The 26,602-nt window shown below is 36.9% G+C and overlaps 1 protein-coding gene across 2 annotated transcripts in view; it reads right to left on the reverse strand.

Moving 5' to 3' along the window:
- Positions 1 to 2,352: 2,352 nt before the first annotated feature.
- Positions 2,353 to 26,602, reverse strand: part of API5 (apoptosis inhibitor 5) — a 29,748-nt gene continuing 5,498 nt past the window's right edge. Inside the window, exons 2-14 of one of the 2 annotated variants that reach the window (XM_057695011.1) lie at positions 24,961 to 25,122; positions 23,784 to 23,877; positions 23,220 to 23,285; positions 22,561 to 22,712; positions 20,782 to 20,988; positions 19,938 to 20,042; positions 18,369 to 18,458; positions 15,252 to 15,433; positions 13,878 to 13,971; positions 12,966 to 13,022; positions 10,230 to 10,306; positions 9,571 to 9,707; positions 2,353 to 4,492 (exon numbers count right to left, since the gene is read on the reverse strand). In XM_057695011.1, coding sequence (XP_057550994.1) covers positions 4,410 to 4,492; positions 9,571 to 9,707; positions 10,230 to 10,306; positions 12,966 to 13,022; positions 13,878 to 13,971; positions 15,252 to 15,433; positions 18,369 to 18,458; positions 19,938 to 20,042; positions 20,782 to 20,988; positions 22,561 to 22,712; positions 23,220 to 23,285; positions 23,784 to 23,877; positions 24,961 to 25,122 — 1,506 coding nt within the window. In that variant the 3' untranslated portion in view covers positions 2,353 to 4,409. The remainder of the gene's footprint in view (positions 4,493 to 9,570; positions 9,708 to 10,229; positions 10,307 to 12,965; positions 13,023 to 13,877; positions 13,972 to 15,251; positions 15,434 to 18,368; positions 18,459 to 19,937; positions 20,043 to 20,781; positions 20,989 to 22,560; positions 22,713 to 23,219; positions 23,286 to 23,783; positions 23,878 to 24,960; positions 25,123 to 26,602) is intronic. The other variant, XM_057695010.1, reaches the window with a different exon arrangement.

Consider the following 26,602-nt stretch of genomic DNA (forward strand, 5'->3'; position numbering starts at 1 on the left):
TGTTTGTTTGCTCTTTAATTCTTCCAGGTCTTTGGTGAACTTTTTGATCTTTGCATCCAGTCTTTTTTCAAAGTCCTGGATCATCTTCACCATCATTATTCTGAATTCATTTTCTGGAAGGGTGCCTATCTCCTCTTCATTTAGTTGTTTTTCTGGGGCTTTATCCTGTCCCTTCATCTGGTACAAAGTCCTCTGCTTTTTCATTTTCTCTATCTTTCTGTGGCTGTGGTTTTCAGTTCCATAAGACGAAATACTGCTGATACTGCTTGATACTGCTGTCTGCCCTCTTGTGGAGGAAGCTATCTAGGAGCCTCCTGTGTGCTTCCTGATGGGAGGGACTGATGGTGGGTAGGGCTGCATCTTTATTCTTAACCTGTCACTGGGTTCATCAGTACCACTTTTTTAGATTCCATATATATGAGTTAGCATACGGTATTTCTTTTTCTCTTTCTGGCTTACTTCGCTCTGTATGACAGACTCTAGGTCTATCCACCTCATTACATATAGCTTCATTTCATTCCTTTTTATGGCTGAGTAATATTCCATTGTATATACTTGCCACATCTTCTTTATCCATTCATCTGTTGATGGGCATTTAGGTTGCTTCCATGTCCTGGCTATTGTAAATAGCAGTCTGGTTTTCCTTTTTTTTTTTTTTTAATAAATTTATTTATTTATTTTATTGGCTGTGTTGGGTCTTCGTTGCTGCACACGGGCCTTCTCTAGTTGCAGTGAGCACGGGCTTCTCATTGCAGTGGCCTCTCCTGTTGCAGAGCATGGGCTCCAGGCGCGTGGACTTCAGTAGTTGCGGCACATGGGCTCAAGAGTTGTGGCTCACAGGCTCTAGAGCACAGGCTCAATAGTTGTGGTGCACGGGCTTAGTTGCTCCGCGGCATGTGGTATCTTCCTGGGGCAGGGATCAAACCTATGTCCCCTGCATTGCCAGGTGGATTCTTACCCACTGCACCATCTAGGAAGTCCCAGTCTGGTATTCTTAAAGACAAGTGTTCTGCACATTTTATTGCCTCCATTTCAAATGCCTTTCCTTGAGATCGTCCCTAGGCTGGCTCCAAACCATCATCCAAGACTCAGCTCAAATGAATTCCTGAGACTTTTTCTAACCATTCTTTCTATGCTAGCTCTTACAAATCATCACCTTGGAAGGCTTCAGCGTCCTCATAACACTACTCTCTGAAATCAGCTTACTTATTAGACTCTGCATAATAGAATGTAAACTCCATGAGTTTGCCTATCTTGTTCACCACTATATCCTCAGCAAAACACTGCCTTTGGCTTATTTATCGAAAGCTTACTATACACCAAACACTGTTTTACATGTTTGGGATTATCAGTGAACAAAATGCAAAAATCCTTACCTTTGTGGCATTTTAGCCACATTGCGTTTTACCAGGGGGAGACATTAAAAATGCAGCAAATTGTATGGTATAATTAGGATAGTATGTTAGAAGATTCTCCACAGAACACTGAGTAGGGGAAGTGGGTCCTGGAGTCTTGGCAGGGCAGAAAGGGACAATGCAGTATTAAATAAGATTCTTTGAGAAGATGATCTTTGAGGAATTGAAGGGGTGGAGTTAGACAGGCAGATATGTGACTAGAAGGAACAGCTACTGCAGATTCCAAGGCAGAAGTGTGTCTTTGCCTAGCCTGCATGAAGCCGACTGTCTGGGGCAGAGCAGCAGCTGAGGTCTGAAGCTTTTAATTTAAGCCATGGCAGTGTTTTTGATTTTTATTCTAAAATGAGGAGTCATTGAACAACTTCAAGTAGAAGAGTGGATGCTTCTTTGCTGCTGTGTTTGGAACAGGCTATAGAGTCAAGTGTAATAACTGGGAGATCAGTCAGGGGGCTATTATGAAAGTCCAGGCAAGAAAGGATGGACATAGACGTTTGGCAGTCTTCAGCGTGTAGATGGTATTAAAGCCATAGGACTGGATGTGATCACCAAGAGAATTGAGGTAACTTGTTCTGATTCATCCTTGGTGCTACTTCAGGAAAACTGTTAAATAAAGGGTGGCAGTCAAAATAAGAAGTTGCTTTACATATTAACTTGAGGGAAGAAATTATTTCATAATGATTTGGCAAGTATCTGATGTTTTGCTTTGATAGATCCTTTTTTCAGAAGGGTATTTGCTTCTAATAATAAATCCAAAAGGTTGAAAATTAAAGATAACTCGCAATACTGAACTCCTTGAACACAGAACAGTATTTTGTCCACCTTTATAATATTTTCAAGGTCTAACATGCTGTCTGGCACATGAGAAGCAATCAATAAACGTTTAACGAATATCCAAGAATCTGAAGTTATTATAATCATAACACGACACAAAACAAAATTACAAAAGGAAATTTATTTCAAAAGCATAAGGGAACATTTACATTTGAACAAGGTGATATACAGGTGTCTTGCAAAAGAAATAAAAAATTCATGGCATGAAGTTTTTCGTTCAAATTTTTGAAGCAAAAATAACCTAAGTTGTGCACTATTGCCTTAGGAAAGGGAAGAGGAACAATGAGATGGTAAAGGAAGGAACACAGTCAACTTAATACCAAACTTTAGAAAGTAAAGTCACTTCTGCTCAGCTCTGAGTTTACAAATATTAAAAAGAAAAAGAGGAAAAGTTACACTTAATGTTCAAATTTATATAACTGTAGTCTCAAAAGAGCTTCTGTATTGAAATGGCTTTAGGCCACTGGCTGATCTGCCTCTGAGGTCCAGACTACCTGGTCACAGTTTTCAAACGGCAATTCCATGTTCCTATGTCTGTTCCGATTCCAAGGGAGCTTAGGTTCAGCTCACAGTCTTTTGGAATGTTTAGAGATTATTGCCACCACTCCATAGTCAAGCTGACCAACTGCTTTTGCTCACTTGTATCATCCTAGTCTTCAAAAAATATTTTCCCCGTAACATGTGCAGTAATTCTAACAAAGGGGTTTTGCCTACTCCCCCCGATATAGAGGTAACAGTAATGAAGACACCTGCATTGGAATCACAAACTATTCCTCAAAAAATATGTCAAACTACTAGAAAATGTCACTCAGGCTTTGGATCTGAATAGCAAACTTGGGGAGGGAAGATTAACTGTGGAACAAAAATATATGAAACACTCAAATGCAGAGCAAAGGGCCTATGCTACTAAAAATGCCCATGACATTAAACACTCCACAAACCCCCCATCCGTTGTTTTAACCTAAAGACTCTATTCACTAACTTATACAATAATTTTGATTAATAACCTGAGAAGTTAAAATCTTGAAAGTGGCAAAAGCAAACCGAGAGAGCATCCCTTACTTACTGGTGTACCGTGTTACCAAGTCACTTTTTCTGGGCTGCCCTGGTTATCAAATCCCCAAATTCTAAATTATTCTATCTCATCCTGTAGAAACCTATATGTACATCAGATTCAATATTTTGGCTGTATTTCTCCAACAGGGATCTCCAAATTTATCTTTGAAAATGCAGCCTTTGTTTATTTTTAGTTTTAAATAACAATAATCATGTTAAGTGCAACAGACTCAAAAGCCCTCTCTACTGGGAGGAAAACCTAGATAACAAGTTAATAATGGATTCAGCCTCAAAAGGATAATCACTGTGTCAAAGACTACCCGTTCCTGGAATTTTAAAAAATGATTTATGTTGTGTAGTCAAGTTTCGCAGCATGCATACACACACACACACACACACACACACACATGCTCATGTATGTATGTATATTATACATACACATTTCTATGCAAATAGTAAGAGCCCATATTCAAAAGTTTATATCACAACATATGGAGAAGAGTTAAGTAAGCAGTGCAAAGCAACTTCCCTCCTCCTAAAAATGTAATGTCATTTCTACATTTTAGGAAAGCTGGTAAGTATTTTGCTTTTCTGACACCAGCCAGGAATGCTGCACCACTGCCTAGCAGCTTTATTGAATCACAAAAATAAAATGTTAAAACTGACCATAACTCTTCTCCATATGTTGGAGGGGTGGGGGATGGGGTGGAGACAGAGGGGACAGGAAAGTCAGTAACCTTTCAGAACTGATGATCTTTACCAATTATCAGAAATGGACTGAATTTTATTACATTTTAGATTTGAATAGCTCTCAATAACAAATTATTAAGATGTTTAAAAGATTCACAATATGAAGTCTGAATAATGATGATATTGCAAAAACAAGTCAAGATTGCAGACAAAGCATCCAAAAATATCGCTGTGGTTTTACCTTGGACACAACCATGGTCTGTTACAAAAGTATATCATACATACAAAGGTATAAAGAAGATTAAGTTTTCAGCTGAAGGCAGCAGTCTTTTTAAAGGGACATCCCCGGCAATCCAATGAGTAGTAGAATTTAGGTATATTAAGCTCATAACAAGGCTGAAGAATGTGACTTCTCACTCAGTAGAGTCTTCCCCGACTACGATTTCCTCGTGCTCCCCAACCTCGGCCACCTCTACTTCCCCTGAAGGCTCCTCTCTGCTCTACGAAAAAGCGAACAAGGGTTTAGTTCTTGTTCAGGACTTCACGGGACAGCACACACAGGAGAAATGTAGCTCGCAGCTCTGAATGTAGCAGTAGGCTCTATAAAAACAGCATTGCTAGTCCATCTACAAATTTAATCTTTACACAAAACCAGGACATCATATATGCCAAAGCACATACTGCAAGGTGCCAATATATTCACAGTAGGTACTCAATTGAATGTATACCATTAATAAAGATATTTCAAGGTGACAATGTTATGATAACTACATTGTTAGTTCTTCTGGTGCCTATCACTGCCAAAGAGAATTAACGAAACTATAAAAATTTCTATACTTAATATGGAATTAAAGCCACTGGCCTTCAAAAGTTAGTGCCGTATATGTAAAATACCTTAAACTGTCAATGATCAATTCTGAAAAATTAGGCTAGAATGAAAAATGTACCTTTCAAATGCAATAAATAGGCAATTTGTCTTGGTCACCATATTTCAAAATAATGTTGATAGAAATTCCGACAGCTTTTCTCACTGCTTTATCAGCTACGTATGAGCTGCCCAGGGTACTGCCAAAAAGGTGATATGTATATATTACAGTATTTGGGTTACTGATGTAAATTAAGTACATCGTTTACTGAAAAATCAAGTTACTTGTGTCATATGGTAGACAAGTCCTTGATTTGTCAGTCTGTTTTATAGCCCCAGAGAAATATTCCTCAAAGGAGCCTCTCCAGTGAAGAAAACTGACTGAAGTTATCAGCAAGGTAGGACGTTTCATCATACATAAACGAGTAAGAGTCTCAAACTTCTAATTCCAGGGACTGAATCTCCTCATTGGAACTTTCAAACTTCCTCGTGGCAGCAATCTTGTTAGGAGGAATAAAAAGAACCTGGTGTTGCCATTTTTGATCCATAATGATGGAGGCTTGAAAAATTGCTATCAAGTCAGTACTGCAATCCATTTTTTTGCCATTATGGCTAGACGTATAGTTACTGTATTTGGGTGATGTTTTGATTTCTTTTTTTTTTTTCCCCTCCAGAAACTCTGCGTTAGAAAACTAACTAGACCTTTCCCCAGCTTAGCCAACATTTACCTGTGTAACAGAATGGAATCTGATTCAAAGTCACCTCTCATGTCATGACACATTTTCGCAAGTTGATTGGTATGCAAATTGTTTAAATGAAACCATCGTGAGCTAACATGTTCAGAAAATTAGAGGTAGTCTATGGGTAAGATACTCCCAGTGATAGATGCAATGACTGGTGCTTCTGGGAGCACAGCAACCTTAATATATAGTAACTTCTTTATGCTGTAACTCCTGCATTTTTGACTGTTTAAGACCTGGCTTTATCCATCCAGATGTCTGCACATTTTCCCCTATCATACTCATTATAAAACCTCCATTTCTCAGTTAAGATCAACACACACAACAAATTAACACCCCCATGGCTACCATTATTAGCTATAAGCTAACAGACTACTAAAATCTACCCTTTCAACTTTTTCAATTTTATTTTATTTTAAGAATTTTTATTTATTTATTGGCTGCCTTGGGTCTTTGTTGCTGCATGCAGGGCTTTTCTCTAGTCACTGTGAGCGAGGGCTACTCTGTCGTGGTGTGCGGGCTTCTCATTGCAGTGGCTTCTTGATGTGGAGCACGGACTCTAGGCATGTGAGCTTCAGTAGCTGTGGCACTCGGGCTCAACAGTTGCGGCTCATGGGCTCTAGAGCACAGGCTCAGTAGTTGTGGCGCACAGGCTTAGCTGCTCCACGGCATGCGGGATCTTCCTGGACCAGGGATGGAACCCATGCCCCCTGCATTGGCAGGTGGATTCTTAATCACTGCACCACCAGGGAAGTCCTCAATCATTTTTAATATGAAGAATTGTTGCCCTCAATTGTTCAGCTATATCTTATAAGCATATTAAATACACAGTATGAAGCTATTATTTGCTGTCGCCATCTATTTCTTGTTGACCTGCATCTGATGCGGCCATCTCTACAGTACAGGGAGGCACCACACTTTCTTCTCCATCCTGAGGGACTATTCTGACTTTAATGATCTTTTCAATGGTTTCAAGCTTACTAACACTGCTCCCAGTTAAAATTATACTTTAAAAATTATTTTTATATTCTAAAAAGGTAAAAGCTGAAGGACACAAGTCACAAAGCACAGAATTAGTACTCGTGGGTTACCGGGGAACTCTGTTCTTCAGGGAGGAAAACTAAACATGGGTATGTGTTTGCAAATAACTTGATTGAAAATGCACCAGGAAGCTGAACTTAGTTATGGGAACAAATACCATTTGGTAAAGTAAATAACAGAGACATTGGTTAGTAAAGTGATAAATCTGGATAAAGAAAAAAGTCTAAATATGCCTACATGGACTCAAAGAACAATCACAAATTCTGGCTCCTTCTCTGTAGTGAACAAGTTCAGGCCCATGATACTGGCACAATCTATTTTCTTTGCAGTAGACTTGTTCACTGTAATAAGACAGTGATATTAGTATTACCTGGTTCCCTACGAACACAAAAGGACTAAATTTCCCAACCCTTTAGTGTATATGACTCTTCAAACCAAACCAAACCAAACCAAACCCATGCAACCTGTCTTTCTTGGAAAAATAAAACTGAGCTGACATAGAAAAGTGGAACTATGATGATTTTGCCAAATGTGGGTAATAAAATCTATGTATCAAAGACTCAAGAAAACATTTTTCCCTCCAATTCTGAGGCAACTCTGACATCCTAGGAAAAAAAATCCAACATTATTTCTCTTTCTTCCTGACCCACTGTCAGTTCGCTAAGGAAAGGACATAAAAAAGGTAGAAAAAATTTGAGGTAGATAGGTCCACCAATTCTCATCTGTAGTACCAAGAACTGTTTTCAACTGGGTGAAAGAAAGCCAAGAAAACTCTCTCGATTGTTACAATGAAAATACTTATAATCTGACACATTCAACTCCCCAGAATAAAAATACTAGCAGAAATTTTGTTCATACCTTCCAATAAGAACAATCAGTTTAGTTTGCTTTGTAATTCAATTTATAACAAGCACTCCAATTACAAGATTGACTTCTGTAGGAATATTAAAGTACAGTAATACCAGAAACAAAAGACAATTAACGGGCATGTCTGTTTTGCCATTCTGTTACTTTGATGACTGTGGGACAACTCAAGTTGTAAAGTGACTCCTGGGTTTTTTTTTTTTCTTGGCTGTGCTGCACAGCTTGTGGGATCTTAGTCCCCTGAGCAGGGATCGAACCCCTTGGCAGTGAAAGTGTGGAGTCCTAACACCACTGGACCTCCAGGGAATTCCCTGGATTTTTGTCTTGAATAAAAATGCTTATTTTTTTCACATCGATAATTTTTAAAAAATCACATACAACCTAAGGCTTTGCATTTTTCACATCTCTTTCCCACATGCATCACATCCTTTGATTCTCTCAGGCAGGCAATGAATTTCACAGGGCAGAATGCTCATGGAAATGCAGAGTAACTGACTTGTTTAAGTGAAAATAAACACAATTAGCTCTTGATTACTTTCATCTAAATCAAATGAGGATCGTATCTGAGAGAACAGTTGATTTTAAGAATGGTTTTCAGAAACACATTAAATCATATGAGTGACAGAGGACAATATTTGGTGCAATGAAGTAAAAGAATCTTTTCCATTTACAAAATGCTTTCACAAATATTTTTTGAAGTTTTTAAGCTCTATGCTGTCCTGATTTTTCAGGTAAGAAAAGAAGCTAAGAGATGCACATTTATCCATTATTATATAAGTAAAAGAGTTCAGTGATCTTTTCTACACTAAAGTTGCCTCAAAGAGTCTGACTGGTGTAGAAGGGTTCATTTCACAATCTAAAATTGCCTTTCTATAATCTGTTTGCTCAGATATTAGACGAATTTAGCTATCGTGGGAGGAATTTACTTAACATCATAATCATCTCACTCTGGAAACAATTATAGAGACTATGCTTCAGAATGTACTTTTTTTGGGAATAATTACTGCAGAATTAATTCTGATTAGTAATCAAGACCAATCACAAGTATGTTTGGTTCTGAATATTAAACTTTGTCTTCTTAAGCAAGATTAAAGATCTGAGTCAGTAAGATTTTTGTCCATTCTTCTTTATAAGCCAGTGAGACAAACTTCACTTCGGATTCAACAGCCCTGGGAGAGACTGGACTAGTGGGAAGCTCACCTTGCAATAATGGCTAAAGCTGAAAAGAGGGCTGCACCCTGGGCAGTGGGGGAGACTGCAACAGGACACAACTTCCTTGCTAGATGATGCTTTAACATCTGACTCTACCTTCTAGAACTTCTCCTTCTGAAGTAGTACAGAAGCTGGGAGGACAAGCAGTAGGCTGACAAGGTCCAAGAAGGATCATTAATACCACATCTGCCAGAAGCTATATCCATCCACAAAATGTCTTGCCTTGAAGCTAAAACAGGGAAAACCAGGAACAGATGGTTCACGTCATCGTCCTTCCTTTCCTTTTCTGTTGGCTCCTCTGAATACAAGGGGCATATTTTTCAAGTTCTTAGTGTTACATGCTCAATTCAGTGAGCCCACAAGAGTCAGAAAGGAATGGATTGTTTCCCCAATAGTTCAAGTTCTCCAAGCTAACTCAAAAAGTCACCTGAAAGAGCTATGATACTCTTTTTAATTAGTAATTAAAATCAAGTACAACAGGACTTCAGCTGGCACAGTGGTTAAGAATCCACCTGCCAATACAGGGGACACGGGTTCAATCCCTGGTCCGGGAAAATCCCACATGCCACAGAGCAACTAAGCCCACGTCCTAGAGCCTGTTAGCCACAACTACTGAAGCCTGCACACTTAGAGCCGGTGCTCCGCAACAAGAGAAGCCACCACAATGTTGAAACCCTTGCACCACAACGGAAGAGTACCCTCCACTCGCCACAACTAAAGAAAGTCTGTGTGTAGCAACAAAGACCCAACACAGCCAAAAATAAATAATAAAATAAATCTTAAAAAAAAAAAAACAAGTACAACACAATTTCTGCCTAATATCTCATATTGCTTGTACCCAAACGGAAACGCTCACCATAATTAAAGTTGCCCAAGTTGCTGCTGTATTTCCCACTAGGAGGATTATAAATCTGCCTGGCATCCCTTTTTGGTCCTGCTGAAGATTTCTTGGGTGGTGAACCTGAAGTTGTATCTTCATTGGCTCTCTTTTGCCTATAAAGGTAGGAAGAAGAGCAATTAAAAAAAATTCCTTTATACCAGAGGCTACCAGTATATTTATTATATTGGTTACAAAAGACATCCTAAAGATGATAGTTACATCAGAAAAAAGGAAATAACATTCTGATGTCATCAAATTAACTGTACTTTAGTTATGCAGACATTGTCAGAGGGACATTTACAAGGCTCTAAAACAATCTGAAATATGTAGCTTCATGCATCATACACAAGTGACTCATTTTATAAAACTTGTCAGGAAAGTCTTATTTTGCCACAGCAAAACAAGGGTTTGAAATTCCAGAGTTGTATTCTACCAGTTTACCAGTTTATTTTATAAATACTAGATTCGATTTTATATTTTAACTCATGCTTGTCATATTTTAACATCTTACTAAGAATCATTTGACTAATAATGTACCATTTTGTACAGGAAATGTAATATCTGAATTCAGATTTTTTTCTTATTTATAAATCAAATATTAGAACACTTTCATCCCTTTTAAATATGCTTCTTACCCAATTTCAACCTTCTGTACAGGTTTCCAGGATAATGTTACTGTGCTCTTATAAGAAGGAGGAATGTGGAAGAGATCCTGAAAAGACAAAATTAGAGATTTCTAATGTATTTGGTGGTGTGGGGAGTGGTGGTACAGGTAGGAAACAGAGAGACATCTTAATTTTAGGAAAGGAAACTAATTTATCCTTCTTGTTTCTGTGCTGGTTAACTAAAATAATAACCTAAGACAAACAAAAACTGCAAGAGGAAACCAAACAAGGACAATTTTGTTTACAAATTACAGTTATTTTGCACATATCACTTAAGAAATTGCAGCTAACTTTTTTCAAATGTGATTTCAAGTTACAGGACAAAAATATTAATATTTACCAACTTTAATCAAATCCACAAGTGGTTTCTTTTGCACAGATGCAGTCACTGACTTGCTTTACGGAAGATACAATGGTGCAATCTGCATTTGCTTTTTTTTGCAGATTTTTAAGTAGTTCAAAACTAGAACAAAATTAAAGGTCTGGCTAATTATGTTTTTCTTCCCCTCAAATATCTATATATTACCAATACAGAAAACACCCCCACAAGATTTAAATACTAAATTATTAATATATAGTAATACAAATATTTGCTGAGTTTAAATGTTAAAATAATCCAGAATTGAAACAATCTAACCTCATAATATCCTCAAAACTATGAATGAATTTCTAAATATATTTATTCTTGGTACTTTACCTAACATTTCTTATCAGTTTTACTCTCATTTTTGTATACAGATAAAATCTGATAAAATTAAACTGAGTTTCTTTCAGTTAAAATGAATATATGAATAAAAATCACCTCCTACTATATAAAACTTAAGTCCAGGGTACCAGATAAATGTGGGAATTAGTCAATATAAAGTCCGTTGAAACAAAAATGCTTCAGGTTTCTAGCTGGAGTGATTTAGCATATAATAATATTATTAAGAAAATGTCAACAGGAAAAAGAAAGAGGAAGGCTTCAACTTTAAACATGTTAAATCTCAGATGACAAAGGGAAACTGGAGTAGCGTGTGGACTCATTGAAATAGAAGTGAAGGTAAATTCTGGAATTAGATGAGTCTGGTTAGGCAGGAACTGAAGATTGCAAGGAGATGCCATGGATGGACCAAAGTTTTTCTTGTGATTTCTCCAAAATAAAGAATTGGTCATATTAAAAAAAATTTCCTGAGTTTTTGGTCAGGTACCTGACACACTGGCTGCTGACCCTACTCATCACTCTTCCCCACACAACTTCCTACTGCCGTCATCTTTAAATCACTAAGGGGTCCTGAATAGGAAACTGTCTCATCTCCACGTGTTGGGTCATAGTATTTGCTAAGTTTAAAATGTTCTTAACATCATAGTATATCTTCAACTTCGACTTATAGCATCAAAGTCAATTCTCACATTTTATTTTATTTTTTATTTATTTATTGGCTGTGTGGGTCTTCGTTGCTGCACACAGGCTTTCTCTAGCTGCTGCGAGCAGGGGCGACTCTTCATTGTGGTGCACGGGCTCCTCATTGTAGTGGCTTCTCTTGTTGTGGAGCACCGGTTCTAGAGGCATGTAGGCTTCAACAGTTGCGGCACACGGGCTCAACAGTTGTGGCTCACGGGGTGTAGAGCACAGGCTCAATAGTTGTGGCACACGGGCTTAGTTGCTCCATGGCATGTGGAATCTTCCCAGAGCAGGGCTCAAACCCATGTCCCCTGCATTGGCAGGTGGATTCTTACCCACTGCGCCACCTAGGAAGTCCAATTCTCACATTTTAATATATTAATTCACCACTGGAAATTATTTATATTTAAGATTTGAAATAAACGGTGGTCATTATAAAATTTTTCTTTGAGATGAAAGTCAGTATTCTTACCTCTTCTGTTTTTAACACCTTTTCACTTTTCCTGTTGGCAATGATACTCATCCCTCAATGTCTCACTGTTTTCTCTGAAAAGCTTCCCTTCCTCTTCTGATAAAAAGTAAGTATTCCATGGGATTTTTACCAGATTAGTTTTAAGGCATACCAGTGGCCCTGATTTTGTTGCTGTCAGGCTTTGTGCTTGTAAGTGTCACAAATATTTCTCTTTCCCATCTGGCTATGATACTATTAATTTGTAACAATACTGTTAACTTACAGTATCAAATGATGGCTACTTTGTTGTGATTCCTTTTTTTGTTCTCTCAGGTTATTACTTTTTTGTTTAGGCTAACAGATACTTGCACAGGGTAAAAAGAACTTGAAGGATATTTATGGCTTAATGGTAAGGTATACCTTAGCCTACAGTATAGAAAACTCTCAATTTATTACATAGACAACTTAACAGAAAAGACCACAGGACAACATTTCATGTGCCACATAAGACTGTCCATTCTTAGGGTTCTACTGGTCATTCAAAAGGACCTGAAAACATTAAGACTACAAGAACTTAAGTCAGTGACACTTCTGAGTCTAAATGTATCTGCTCCAACTCTGCATGCCTCCCTTTATTTGAAGTAGCTTCTGCAATAACTTTTAAATAAATAAAACAATGTATTATTCTATAATAGTTACAAAAAATGTCACTCGGTGTTATAAAAGGCATAAAGCTTTAAAAGGCCAAATATCTGGAATGTAATGGCATCTCTCCTTAACCAGTACCATTATAGACATAAAGACACATGGAAAACCTCTTGCACTAACTGTCTAGCTAGCTGGGATGACTGGGTAAGAAAGGAAGGCTTACCTTGATTAAAACATTGATATTATTTGTTATTTTCAATGCAACAACTTTTATCTTGTTCTACAAAAGGAAAACAAAACTAAATTAAAATGCCAATAGCTTATATGATGCATATTTTCATTCCCTTATAGAACTTGAATAATTCCACTTCTCTTTCAGATTTCTACAGTTAGAGAATTCCTTGGTTTATATTTACAGATAATGCTTATTCCTATTTCTCGACTCTAAATAAGTGTAGAGATGGCAGAGAAAGCAAATAATCTTTATCTTCCCTTGACAGGTTAGAACATTGAAGTGTTATAGCTAGAATTTACTTGAAAAATGAGTGAGGGACAGGTCATGGGCACAAAAGAGTTTTTTTTTGTTTTTTGTTTTAAATCAGTTTATGTTTACAGGAAGACATAATAAAAACTTAAAATATTTCATTAGGACCAAGATGAAGATTGATCAAAATCAATGAGATCAGGAAAACCAAAAATCCCAACATAAACAAAGATATAGTTTGGTATAGAATTGGCAGTTTAATATTTTTTTCTAATGTAAACTGATATTTGGGTTTCAAAAAGGTGAAATTTAAAATACCACAATCGCTAATCAAATATTTAAACAAAATGTGCTGCTAATGAGACCCTAGTCAAAGACTGGTATGTATGAACGTTTGGTAACAAACATTGTTCACAAACATTGGAAACGAATATTTAAGAGATTTCAACAACCACAGAAAAAAGTTTCCTATATAACTTAACATATAACTAAATATGCAGTCTTCTAACATTGTATCTTCAACTTAAGAGTTGTATCATCCATTCAAATAAGGTCGAATGTTACATTTTAATATATGAATTCAGTATGAATTTGTAATAAATGGTGGCTATTATAAAAATTTCCTAACAAGATGTAACCCCATATTCTTACCTCTTCTGTTTTTAGGGCCTCGCCTGTTTTACCCTGGAGAGCCAAGCGAAGTTGTCTGATATAAACCTGCAGGCCCCGTGCAAAGTACTGCAGCCTACATGAAGAAGTATTTGTTAAGCAACAAATCATCACTTTGTTTTCATACTTCAACTTTTTTAGTTCAAAGAATACTATAGCTAAATGACCTTTACCAATAAAGAGTCAATTTTGAGGGGGACTTTCTTTTAATTATCAATGTATGATAAGAGATACACAAATAAGAAAAATAAAAGCAGTTTTTCTTTGTCAAAAATTGGAATAGATCCACACTCAACTTGGCAAGAGAAACACTTCTAGCACTGTGCTAAGGAAGCTTGTTATGTTAACCTGCAAGGCATGTTTCTAAATTAGAAACAACCAGGAGCCATGGACTAGAATCAGGTGGTCTGGGTTGTTCTCTTCTACTAACCAAATGAAGGTCAAATGATGCAGACAAGGCACTTAAGCTCTATGTGTTTATCTGCTAACAAAGGACAGTGTTTGACCCATTTGCACCTTAGGGTCCAGTTTAAAAATAAAACAAAATTTCAGATGTTGCAAAGGCTGTTGAGTCATCTCTTTTTCAAATTTGTTCCCAGGTAATATGTAAAGAAACGATGTACCATTAACGCCATCCTGCCGACTTCTAGGAACTCTGCTTAATAACGTGGCATCACTGCTTTTTTTCACTTTTAATTTCCTAAGATGCCTTCTTGGAAATCTGACTTCTGGTCAAATTTTCACCAGTATTATACCTCTGCTTTATCAAAGCACAGAGGACAATAACCGATGATACAGTGGCCAAGCATCTCAAAACGTAAGATGTGAATTTGTTCATGGAATGATTTAATACAAATTATCTTCATGAAAATGACTTATATTGATTTCTCCAGTGCTGCTCCTCAAGCTGCACTGTAAGATATTAATAACACTGTAAGACAGTAATAGCAGCGACAGTTTACTGACCACCCACTATGTGCCAGGCATTGTGCTTAAAGCTTTTCACCCATTGTCTCATTTAATTCCCACAACTCTATAAGGCAGGTACTATTACCAATAAATTTAACAGCTGAGGACAATTTGGGGTGTTAGGTTAGGGAACCTGCCCAAGATCATAAAGCAAGTAGGGAGAACCAGAGTCCATTTTTGAAAAAGTTTGTCTTCTCCCATGCATTTGTCTCCCATGCCACAATAGTTGTATGTTTACATACATTCCTGATTTGTGAATTTTCCATTCTTTTCCACTGCGGTAAGGCAGGGTGGGGAAAAAGCTCTGTAAAATGAAAACAAAACCCAGGGAGCTTCAAGATAGCTTTCACCTTTGTCGAAGATTGGGCCACTTCAATCATACATCACCTGATTTTGAAATCTTTGAGCTTTTCTGCATTCAGCTTGGCTGTTAAGAAATCTGGAAGTTTTCGGCCCAACTGGTGAAAGCTATACAACAAACACTCCACATAACTAAACTGCAGCTTGGGTTCTTCATTACCAGCGTTCTCCCCGTTTTCTGCTTCTTCTGGAGGGAGAGGCATGTACTCCTAAGAGATGAAAATACAGAGATGTACTAGACACTTTAATTATAAACATATACTCAAGTAAGTATAGGGCACGCTTTTAGGACATGAAGCATTACAAACTACCAAGATCAGAAACTTAGGTAAGACTTCCCTTTTACATACTGGCTCAATGACCCAGGCTGTCAACATTCCATATTAACCTATAGCATAGCTGCTGCTACTACTACTACTGACAATGAAAACAGCTAACATTTATTAGGTACTCGGCAGATGAAGGAACGGCAGTTCTGAGAGCTTCGGTAAGTTTCCCATGGTGAAAAAGTAAGCTGAAGAGTCAGGATTCAATCTAGGCTTGACATCAAAAGCTGATGCTCTTAAAATAGTATGGAGGTTCCTTATAACTAAAAATAGAGTTACCATATGATCCAGCAATCCCACTCCTGGGCATACATCCAGAGAAAACCCTGATTTGAAAAGATAATGTACCCCAATGTTCTTAGCATCACTAGGAGTTTGGGATTAGCAAATACGAACTACTGTATATAAAATAAACAACAAGGTCCTACTGCATAGCACAGGGAACTATATTCAATATCTTTTAATAAATCATAATGGAAAAGAATATGAAAAAGAATATATATAAGTATAATTGGATCACTTTGCTGTACACTGGAAACTAATACAACGCTGTAAATCAACTATACTTAAAACAAAAAAAGTTGATGTGCCTAGAAAAAAATACACCTAAAATTTACACAGAACCAGAAGAGACCCCAAACAGCCAAAAATATCCTGAGAAAGAACAAAGCAAGAAGCATCACACTTCCTGATTTCAAGTTATGCTGTAAAGTTCCAGTCATCTAAACAGCATAGTATTGGCATAAAAATAGACAGACCAATGGGACAGAATCAAGAGCCCAGAAATATACCCAAGCATAGATGGTCAACTAATATTTGATAAGGGAGCCAAGAATATTCAATGGAGAAAAGACAGTCTCTTCAATAAATGGTGCTGGGATAACTGGATACACACATGTAAAAGAATGAAACTGAACCCCTATCTTACACCACTCACAAAAATTAACTCGAAATGGTTTAAAGCCTTAAGTGGAAGACCTGAAACTATGAAATTCCTAGAAGAAAACAAACATAGGAATAAAGCTCCTTGACATGGGTCATGGTAATGATTTTTTGGATACGACACCTAACTCACAAGCCACAAAATAAAAATAAATGGGACTATATCAAACTAAAAAGCTTCTATATAGCAAAGTGCAAAGATTTCCTGTGAAATGGAAAAATATATTTGCAAACTATGTATCTGACAAGGGGTTAAAATCCACAATATATAAATACACACACAACTCAACGGCAAAAACCCAAATAATCCAACTGAAAAATGGACAAAAGAACCGAACAGACATTTTCCCAAAGAAATACGAAAGGCCAACAAGTACGTGAAAAGATGCTCAACATCACTAGTCATTAGGGAAATGCAAATTAAAGCCACAATGAGATATTGGCTCATACCTGTTAGAATGGCCATCATCAAAAAGACAAGAGATAACAAATGCAGCCATGGATATGGAGAAAAGGAAATCCTTGTACACTGTTGGTGGGGCTGTAAACTGGTACAGTTGCTATGAAAAACAGTATAGAGGATCCTCAAAAAATTGAAAATAGAACCACCATATGCTTCAGCAATTCCACTTCTAAGAATATATCCAAAGGAAACAAAAATACTAATTTGAAAAGATATCTGCATGCACCCTCATGTTCATACCAGGATTGTAACAGCCAAGACATAGAAACAACCTAAGGGTCCACTGATGGATGAATAAAGAAGCTGTTACACATACATACACACACACACACACACACTCACTCTCTCTCTCTCTCTCTCTCTCTCTCTCTCCCCCCTAGACTCACAGAAAAAGAGATCAGACTTGTGGCTACCAGAGATGGACAGTGTGGGAGGGGGAATTGGAGGAAGGTGGTCAAAAGGTACTAACTTCCAGCTATAAGATAAATAAGCACTAGAGGTGTAATGTACAAAATTATGACTATAGCTAACACTGCCGTATAATTATACGGGAAAGTTATTAGAGAGTAAATCAATCCTATGAGTTCTTATCATAAGGAGAAATTTTTTTTCCTTTTTTCTTGTTATTCTATCTGTACGAGAAGATGGATGTTAGCTGAACCTATTGTGGTAATCATTTCACAATATATGTAAATCAAACCATGTTGTAAACCTTTACCTTACACAGTGATGTATATCAATTATTTCTCAATAACACTGGAAAAAAAAGGAAGTGGGGAGTTGATACTCATAACTACTACATTATGCTAATTCCGAAAGTCTTTTCTAAACAGTGGTCCATATTGTTTAAGTACTGACTCTCTCTGCATTCAGAGTACTGCAAAGGCACTCAGCATCAGTGTCATAACACCAGCGGTACTACGGGTCTGGAAGAGGACCACACAATGGATGCTATGTGTCAGATGCTTATCACTACGGCAGCTATACAACCTCTCACATCCAACAAGAAAATCACTCGCTAGTGCTGATAAAGATTTCATGAGATGGCCAATTTTCTCTACAGCTATGACTTAAATGACTTCATTTCCAGGTTGCTAAAGCCATCTGGCCTTGAGCAGTAACCCTGACAGTGATCTATTTAAAATATTTTGATAAAGGAATAGCAGAGAGACTATATGAATCCTATATTATATTTTGTCTAAAGCACTAACAACAAAAGAAATGCCAAAGATTAAAACAGATTTTTTATTTTTTAAAGTAGACATGTGGCCCGAGCAGCTAACAACACTTGCTAGAAGTATTACCTAAATCATTTCAAAAACTGGTTCTCCATAATCTAGAAATTAATACTTCACTATTAGACTTTGGGGCTCTATACAGACTATGACAAAAGGAAAGAAAAAAAGTTCTTACCAATAACTTATCAAACAGTTTCCTTAAATTTGTTTCTAGCTTTTCCATATCACCACAAAATGAACTCATTTCGGCCAACAGTTTCAATACCTAAAACACACAATTCACTGTTATTAGCATTTTTTTTGTGAATGAGCAAAATAATAATAATAATATTTATTCTAGATAACTATAAAATAATAATTATTCTAGATAACTATTTAAAACTCCTTATTTTTCAATTAGGCTTTTACAGAATCATAGTGTTTGAACTAGAAAAAAATTTAGAGATGCAGCCCTATTTTACTGTTGAGGAAACTGAAGGTCAGAGAGATTATGTGACTTGGCAAAGTCACAATGTATGCAAGTGGCAGGGCAGACCCTAAAATCCAGATCTCATGACTCTTAAGATATCTGTGAGAATAAGTAAGGAAAAGAATACACATGACACTTTCTGCTATAGGTTAATAATGTACAAGGAAGAGACAATGAGTAAGACCTCTTAAAGCAAAAAACTGTTTGCTAACATCTAGGATGGGGCCTCCTCTGCTATCAAACTTAGTCTCTGGATACTAACTCAAAGTATCAGTAATTGCCACTATTCTTGAGGTTCATCTCTGCTTTACTCAATTCCAGTCTGGTAAGCCAAACCTAGGACATGTGAAGCAAACCACAGTATGAGTGCACAGTGAGACTCTTTATCCTAAAGACCTATGAGGGAAATGACACATACATCTCCATATTTCAATTCAATTCAACAATCATCACTAAGTGCTTTTCAGAATTCTACATTAGATTTGAGCATTCAGAGAGGAATAGGTTAAATTGGGAAGAAAAGAGTAAAGCATTTATATGCTGTGAAAAAAATGTATATGTAGGGCTTCCTAGGTGGTGCAGTGGTTGAGAAACCACCTGCCAATGCAGGGGACATGGGTTCGATCCCTGGGCCAGGAAGATCCCACACGCCGCAGAGCAACTAAGCCCACGCGCCACAACTATTGAGCCTGCGCTCTAGAATCCATGAGTCACAACTATTGAGCCCATGTGCTGCAACTACTGAAGCCCACACATCTAGAGTCCGTGCTCTGCAACAAGAGAAGCCACGGCAATGAGGAGCCCGCGTACCGCAACAAAGAGTAGCCCCCACTCACTGCAACTAAAAGAAAGCCTGTGCACAGCAAAAAAGAAGAAGAAAAAAAAAAGTATATGTACATTACAGCTGAGATATAAAGGGGAGAAAGTAGTCAATTCTTTTGGAGAAGGGATAATGGACATTTTGTGTTAACCGGTTAAGTCGGGCTGTATCAGTTAGAGAGATAGGAACTGTCATGATTGAACAATGTTTTTAAAAGTATTAAGGCTATAAAGGTAGAGACTGACTACAATGAAAACTACAGGCAGTGCTTTCCCACAGTAGCAAACTCTCAATGAATCCATAAAGCATTCCTATGTAATTAATCTTGGGAGAGGTTACTAGCTAGCCACCACCAGGCCTTAAATCTCCTAGAGATCAGATCAAAGTTAGTCGTTTACATTTATGTTGAAATACGGGAATGCTTTTTCAGTGCTAAAAGAGAAATTCTGTCTTACCTCCAACTGTATATCAAGACCCTCTACTGGGGTAGTCAAGGAACTGAGGTTAGGGAGAACCTGCTCACAGAAGTAAGTCACAAACCTTGTGGAATGAACATTTTTCTGTAAAAATCCAAAGAACATTGAATTGTCAAAAAAAAAAGTGTGTGTGTGTGTATATATATATATATATATATATTTTCTGAAATATAATAGTGAAATGTCAATCAACAAATGCTCAGTACCAAAGCATCAAGTACTATGGCTAAAATACTACAGAGTGTATACCCACGGCACCCCAGAAATGACCTCAATAGACAATATATACTTTGTTGCAAAGTAATCTGCAGCAATGGGACTTTTATACATCTCTGAACTCTTATTTGAGTCTCAGGTCAAATTTTGGGGGAAACTTTAATGTTGAATTTTAGATTGTACATTTCCCCTTTAAAAGGAAAGCTCTTTTAAATTGTGTTTTTCAAACTGTGCTATGCACATCTCAGAAGATTCATGGCCAGAGGAAGCACAAAGCCAGAGATAAAGAGCAAATTTACCTACAACAACAATCTAGAAAATTTAAGGAAAAACAAAAGTTATATTACTAAACTATTTTAAAAACTCAGTGAAACTATAAAGTATGATGCAAAATTCTCAAGACTTTTAAAAAGTCCCTAAGCAAGACTTTAAAAAGAGATTTCTTGCTTCTCTGGGCTTTTCACCTAGGCCTCCATGAAATAAGTAACTGCTTCATCGTGTTAATACTTTTATGCACAGGTTTGAAGAGAATGCTCAAGTGTACATCTACAGAATTATAAGCTAATAGAGTAATCAAAATACCAGGTATATAAAACAAAGAGCTCACAGAGAAGAGGGGTACCGCCTGCCGAGTGCACTGTAAAAGCCTGTCCACACAGTCAGGATCCGAGGGATTGAAGGTTTGTTCCAGGTCAGCCTGTTCAGCCACCAACTCTACCAGTTGCTGCCTTCCACTCACTGTCTGTAAGCTTTTTAACCCAGATAGTATCTTCATAAACAGGACAAACTCTTCACCAGTCACATCTTCTAGGACCTAGAAAAAAGATAATTCAAAATAGTTATTAGTATCCTTATCAACTGAGTGGGAAAGAAAGATCAATATTGAAAGAGCATAGCAAATTTGTTTTGCAAAGTCAGTTTTCTGCTAATGTTTCTGAAATACTGAAGAGAGGACAACTTCAAGCTTCAGAACAAGCATTCTCAATGGTATGCTACATTGTCTCCAAAGGAACAAAGCTTAGTTCTTGGAAAATTTTACTCTTTTAACATATAAAGCACAGATATACATACAGTACATAAACAGACATACATTATACCTGCTGTATTAAAATTTCATGTGCTAGGGCTTCCCTGGTGGCGCAGTGGTTAAGAATCTGCTTGCCAATGCAGGGGACACGGGTTTGATCTCTAGGCCGGGAAGATCCCATGTGCCACAGAGCAACTAAGCCCAGGTGCCACAACTACTGAGCCTGCGCTCTAAAGCCTGCGAGCCACAACTATGGAGCCCACGTGCCACAACAACTGAAGCCCGCGCGCCTAGAGCCCGTGCTCCGCAGCAAGAGAAGCCACCACAATGAGAAGCCTGGGCAGCGCAAGGAAGAGTAGCTCCAGCTCGCAGCAACTAGAGAAAGCCCGCACGCAGCAACGAAGACCCAATGCAGCCAATAAACAAATAAATAAATAAATAAAATTTATACAAAAAAATACTTATTAAAAAAAATTTCATGCGCTAGTGACTAAGGGAAAAAATATCTAAAAAGGCTCTTCAAGAAAATCTGGAAATAAACTGTTAAATCAGGTACAGCTCCCTTATTTAAAAGCAGTCCCACTCACAGTAACAGGGTAATTACATACAAAACAGGAGGCCACGCAAATTTTCAGTGCCCCTTATCAGTGGGCGTAAGCCTTTCTGTTCACTGACTGAAGGAGCAAGCATCACGACACACTCCGCCAGATAACGAGCTGGGGCACAGGTGAGACGGGCTGCTCCTCTCTCACTGAAGAAATCTTATTAATAAGCAATTGAGTGGTACTATTAAAGAAAATTTTGAATTTTCCCGAATACATAAAAATAAACTATTTCCAAACTTTGGTAACTGTATGGATGAAAAGTTAATTGTGACACACCTTTCAAATGTGTCACAATTATGCAACTGTAAGTATGCCAGTGCTGGGAGTACAAATAAGCATGGTCTCCTGAGCTTATAGTGTAACGGGACAGGATGAAACAATAGGTCATTGCAAGATGATTTCATTTTGATTCTGAAATGATCCAGAATACTATGGGAGAATACCTTAAAATCAGGGAGAAGAGTGGGAATTAGGTAAAATTTCCCACAGGAATGATTCATTCCTGATGAATCCATAAATTTTGAGGATAACACCACAAAGGCTTTAAATGGGATCAAACCCTTTAACACATTCATTCATCATTACAAGTGACCAACGTGCTAAACACAACATAAGAAAATCTTCCTGTTCTATGGTAGTTCTTATGGGATGTGTCATCTTACACACAAGCTACATATAGCACCGATGAATACTGCTAATTTCAAATATGTTCTTGTGCATGAGAGAAATTCACTAAAAGATAAATGAAACTTACCTTTTTGGATTCAGTTAGTATAAGTTCCTCTACTTCCTTTGTTAAGACTTCATCTGGTAAAGTCTTAAGTTTTGTAGAAAGGAACTTAATTGCCCGTTCCCTAACAATGTCCTCTCCTTGAAGTATTTGGCTGAACAAGCCGCCTAAAGTCCCTGCAAAACAAAACAGCTCCATACAGCAAGTCCATTCTATATAGGAATGAAATTTTTCACGTTAATTTGAATGACAGTATTTCAAGTGAATTAATAAACACCCTGAATATATCATGGATACTGGTTAAACTAGTCTGAAATTTCTAGAGCTCCAACCATAAGAGTGATCATATGCTTTGTCATGGATTCAGAATCAGCTTGAGCATGACTTTCCTTTTCTATTACTATTAATAATAAATAAACTCAGGTATTTTGGAAGAATTTATTTAAAGTGGCAAAGGGAGTTTTCCCAACAGATTTCTAAGGGAAAAGTTTGACCTGTTTTTGCAATTATTTCTGCTAGTTTTTCAAGTCACAAACATCTTGAGCTAAGCTTTTTTTTGAGAACACTTAGAATTTTAATGAAAGATGTCTGGGTAAATGCCAGACTTTACCCTTAGCAAGTACTGCCAAACTCCCCAATTTTTTAGGACATCGAACACAACTGAGAACAAGAAGTGGCCTTACCTTTTGCATCCATCTTAAATATACTTAACAGGGCATTGTTCACTAAGTTAAATTCTGCAGAGTCATCTGCATAGAGAAAAAATGGTACAATGTATAAAATAAGTGAAAAATATTATCTGCTTCATTTTCAAACTTAAGCCTCAATACAGTTTCTCACAGATTACATTGAGAGGAGACATAAAACTAAGCATTTCTCTCAAGTACCAAGAAAACACATCTTTCTGGTAAAGGCAGAGAACCTTATCTGGTGTACCTGGAGAGCGCTTCCGTTAAGCTGGCACAATTAAGAAACTACAGGAAATTGGGGGGGAAGGGGGTGCAAATCGTGATGCATCAAAATTCCCCAGAGAATCCAGTCAGGATCCTTTTATAAACAGAATTCAAAACAAAACCAGAAATCACATACTCACGAGTCATTAAGCTTCAAACTACTGAATTAAAAAAAAGAATTTAAATTTCTATCAGAGGTAGCACCTTCAGAAAAAAAAAAAGCTAAAAAAACCAGAGTCATTTTTTCAGAGAGAAGTTATATTTAGATAAAAGGGTAATAATAAAATTCCTTACCCGTCTGTAAAAGTTGGGTTAGTATATCTGCCACTCGGGGAAGATTTTCTCCAGTGGCAAATTGAGGCAGCTCTTTAATTGCTTGCCGTCGAATCTGAACATAATTTCAAACAAAAAATTAACCAAATACCATTATAAATAAAAACAACCACCTCAACCTTTAAAGAAAACAAAAAGCACAGAGAAACCGTATACGGCCATATGAGTCACAAAAATATGAGATTTTCAGCAGTTTCAGAAATAATTTACTCCAATTTAATATTCAAGCTTCACAGAACACTAAAACAAAATGTGGTGGAAGGAACATCAAATACAATTATCTGGAGTAGATAGATTGAGATTATAAACAATAGTTTATATGCTGATTATACACAACTGTTGGGTTTTTACTACCTGTGGGCACATAATACAGTATCCCTCAAGAATGGTTAGAGTGTCAATGTCACATCTAGAATCTATTTACTTTAGAATTTTCAGTATTGTCTACTTAATACACTTGTGAATACACTCTATGTACTTAATTCCAAATATGCGATCTTAGCTTATCTAGTTTAACATAAAAATGTAAAGGAATTAAATCTAGCAAATTATGCATGAAGTGTTGATGATTCACTAATTTCATCTGAAAAGCCAGGGACTAATGGTTGCAAATTCTTAGGAACCTGTATCAGCAGCCAGAAATGCTAATGGTTAATTCTGTTCCAAGGAAACACTATTTATTCTTATTCTAGTAATCACATACAATTATTTCACAGGTCAATCATTTTTCTGCTATGCAAAATATTTAGGGGTGTTGAAACTATATTTTATGCTTCAATACTATTAATATTTTAAATATCCAAGCAAGCATAAGTTGACTACAAACTAACACTAGTCTGATTTCATATGTACAGTGCATAATAATCTATGGAAAAGATGTGAGTCACAACTGTTTTCAACAGTGTGTAACAAATAAGCAAAACAAAGTATGTGATTCCAGGTATTGTTCACAGTTGAAAGAGCTAGTATATTTCATTTAAAGCCTTGGTATGTTGTCATGCCAAATCACACTGCAGTATTTTATTGCGCACTGATATGATTGGTATACTTCAGTTACATCAGCTACACACAGAAAATGTCTGAAAACAGCAAAAGCAACATCTGAAAGCTTGTTGAAAAGCATCAAACATAAACTTACTGATACGTCTTCATCCTCACAGAGGTCTAACTGTGCATTGATAGCAGAATCAGCCAATTCTGGAAAATGCTTAAAGAATTTCGGAATAAACTGAGCTGCTAATCTTTTTTCCTTGGTACCACCTTTCACACCATCCAATATCACCTGATAAGCATCTTTATGCTGAAAGAAAGAATAAAGCAGAAAAGAAACACAATTTTGAAGGATGGGAAGCTAAACAAACTTCTCTGAGTCTGCTTTAAATTAGTAAAAGTTTACATAGGCTAAGAAATAGGGGTTATTTTTGGAGTTCAGTGCTTAAATTTGACAGCTACTTTCCTACTATCTGCTCCCTGCCCCCCATGTTATTATTTGTGAATTGGGAGAGAAGAATGACTAATTTTAAGGGGAAAAAGCAAGTAAGTTTGTTATGTGCCAACACTTCTTCATTCTAGTGATTACTGACCCTAGCCCTGTGACTGTATCATGCTTTAAGAGAGAATACACTCCTGAAATTAAGCAAAAAGAGGAAGGTTAAGAAGCTTTATTTTACCTCATATTTTAGTATATGAAAATGGTAATTCATTCTATATGGCCAGACAACTTGGATTAAGATGGATGCTAACATCACATATTTAATGTTTCATTAAAATAATACATTCTATGCTCATTTGTTTCCTTTTTAAAAAAATTCAGAAGTGCTGTCCCTCAGATACTCATAATATGAAGAGTCAACAAGTTCCCAATCCCCCTACATACCTGCCTCCAAACCAGGCCTTTTAGTAAATGGATCAAGCTGGCAAAGTAAGAAATATCAAAACTATAGAAAAAATTTAATTACTGGAAAACCTTAAACTTAACACTAATACCAAGGATGTATACATTTTTGGTATTAGTATACCAGATGCTCTAAATGCTTTAGATAAGTGAGCTTACTGTGTGCCATCGAGAGCAGATGACTAAAGAACAGCCAATGGATTTGAGAATTACCCAAAATTTACTTTTGTGATAATTCTTCTCACGGACAACACCACGTTAAGCGAAAAAAATAAAGCAGGATGCAAAGTTATTTAGGTTCAGTGGAATCTCAATTAAGGACATTACTGTTATTTTTTGGCTGTGCAGCATGTGGGATCTTAGTTCCCCAACCAGGGATCGAACCCGTGTCCGCTGCAGTGGAAGCGCGGAGTCCTAACCAATGGACCACCAAGGAAGTCCCAAGGACATTATTTTTAAAAAAATAATCAGAAATAAAGTGTTCTATGTATCAAAAGGCTATAATCACAATCAGATCTCCTAAAGGTACAGATTTCAATATAATCTGCATAATTACGGGATTACTTTAAAAGTTCACAAACTGCCAACTGATCTAAAAAACAAACCCTAAAAATCAGTTCTAATAAACAAATTCCATCAAGCTGACTAATGACAACTCCTTCTACTATCTTAAACATTAATACCAATCTCTAAATAATAGAAAGTTCTGTGAATAAGTTCCTATTTCACGAGGAAGCTAATGAAATACAGACACAAAATCAGTCTTTAGGAGTTACTGCTTCAAAAGTATATTATACATTTTTTAGTGCAAAGTCAGCAATGGCTGACTTCTCTACCAATTCACACTCCTGTGGCTTGCTTCATAGCTTCTAGTAGACTTCATAAA

The sequence above is a fragment of the Hippopotamus amphibius genome, chromosome 9 (genome assembly GCF_030028045.1).
Source record: "Hippopotamus amphibius kiboko isolate mHipAmp2 chromosome 9, mHipAmp2.hap2, whole genome shotgun sequence".
Taxonomy (NCBI): Eukaryota; Metazoa; Chordata; class Mammalia; order Artiodactyla; family Hippopotamidae; genus Hippopotamus; species Hippopotamus amphibius.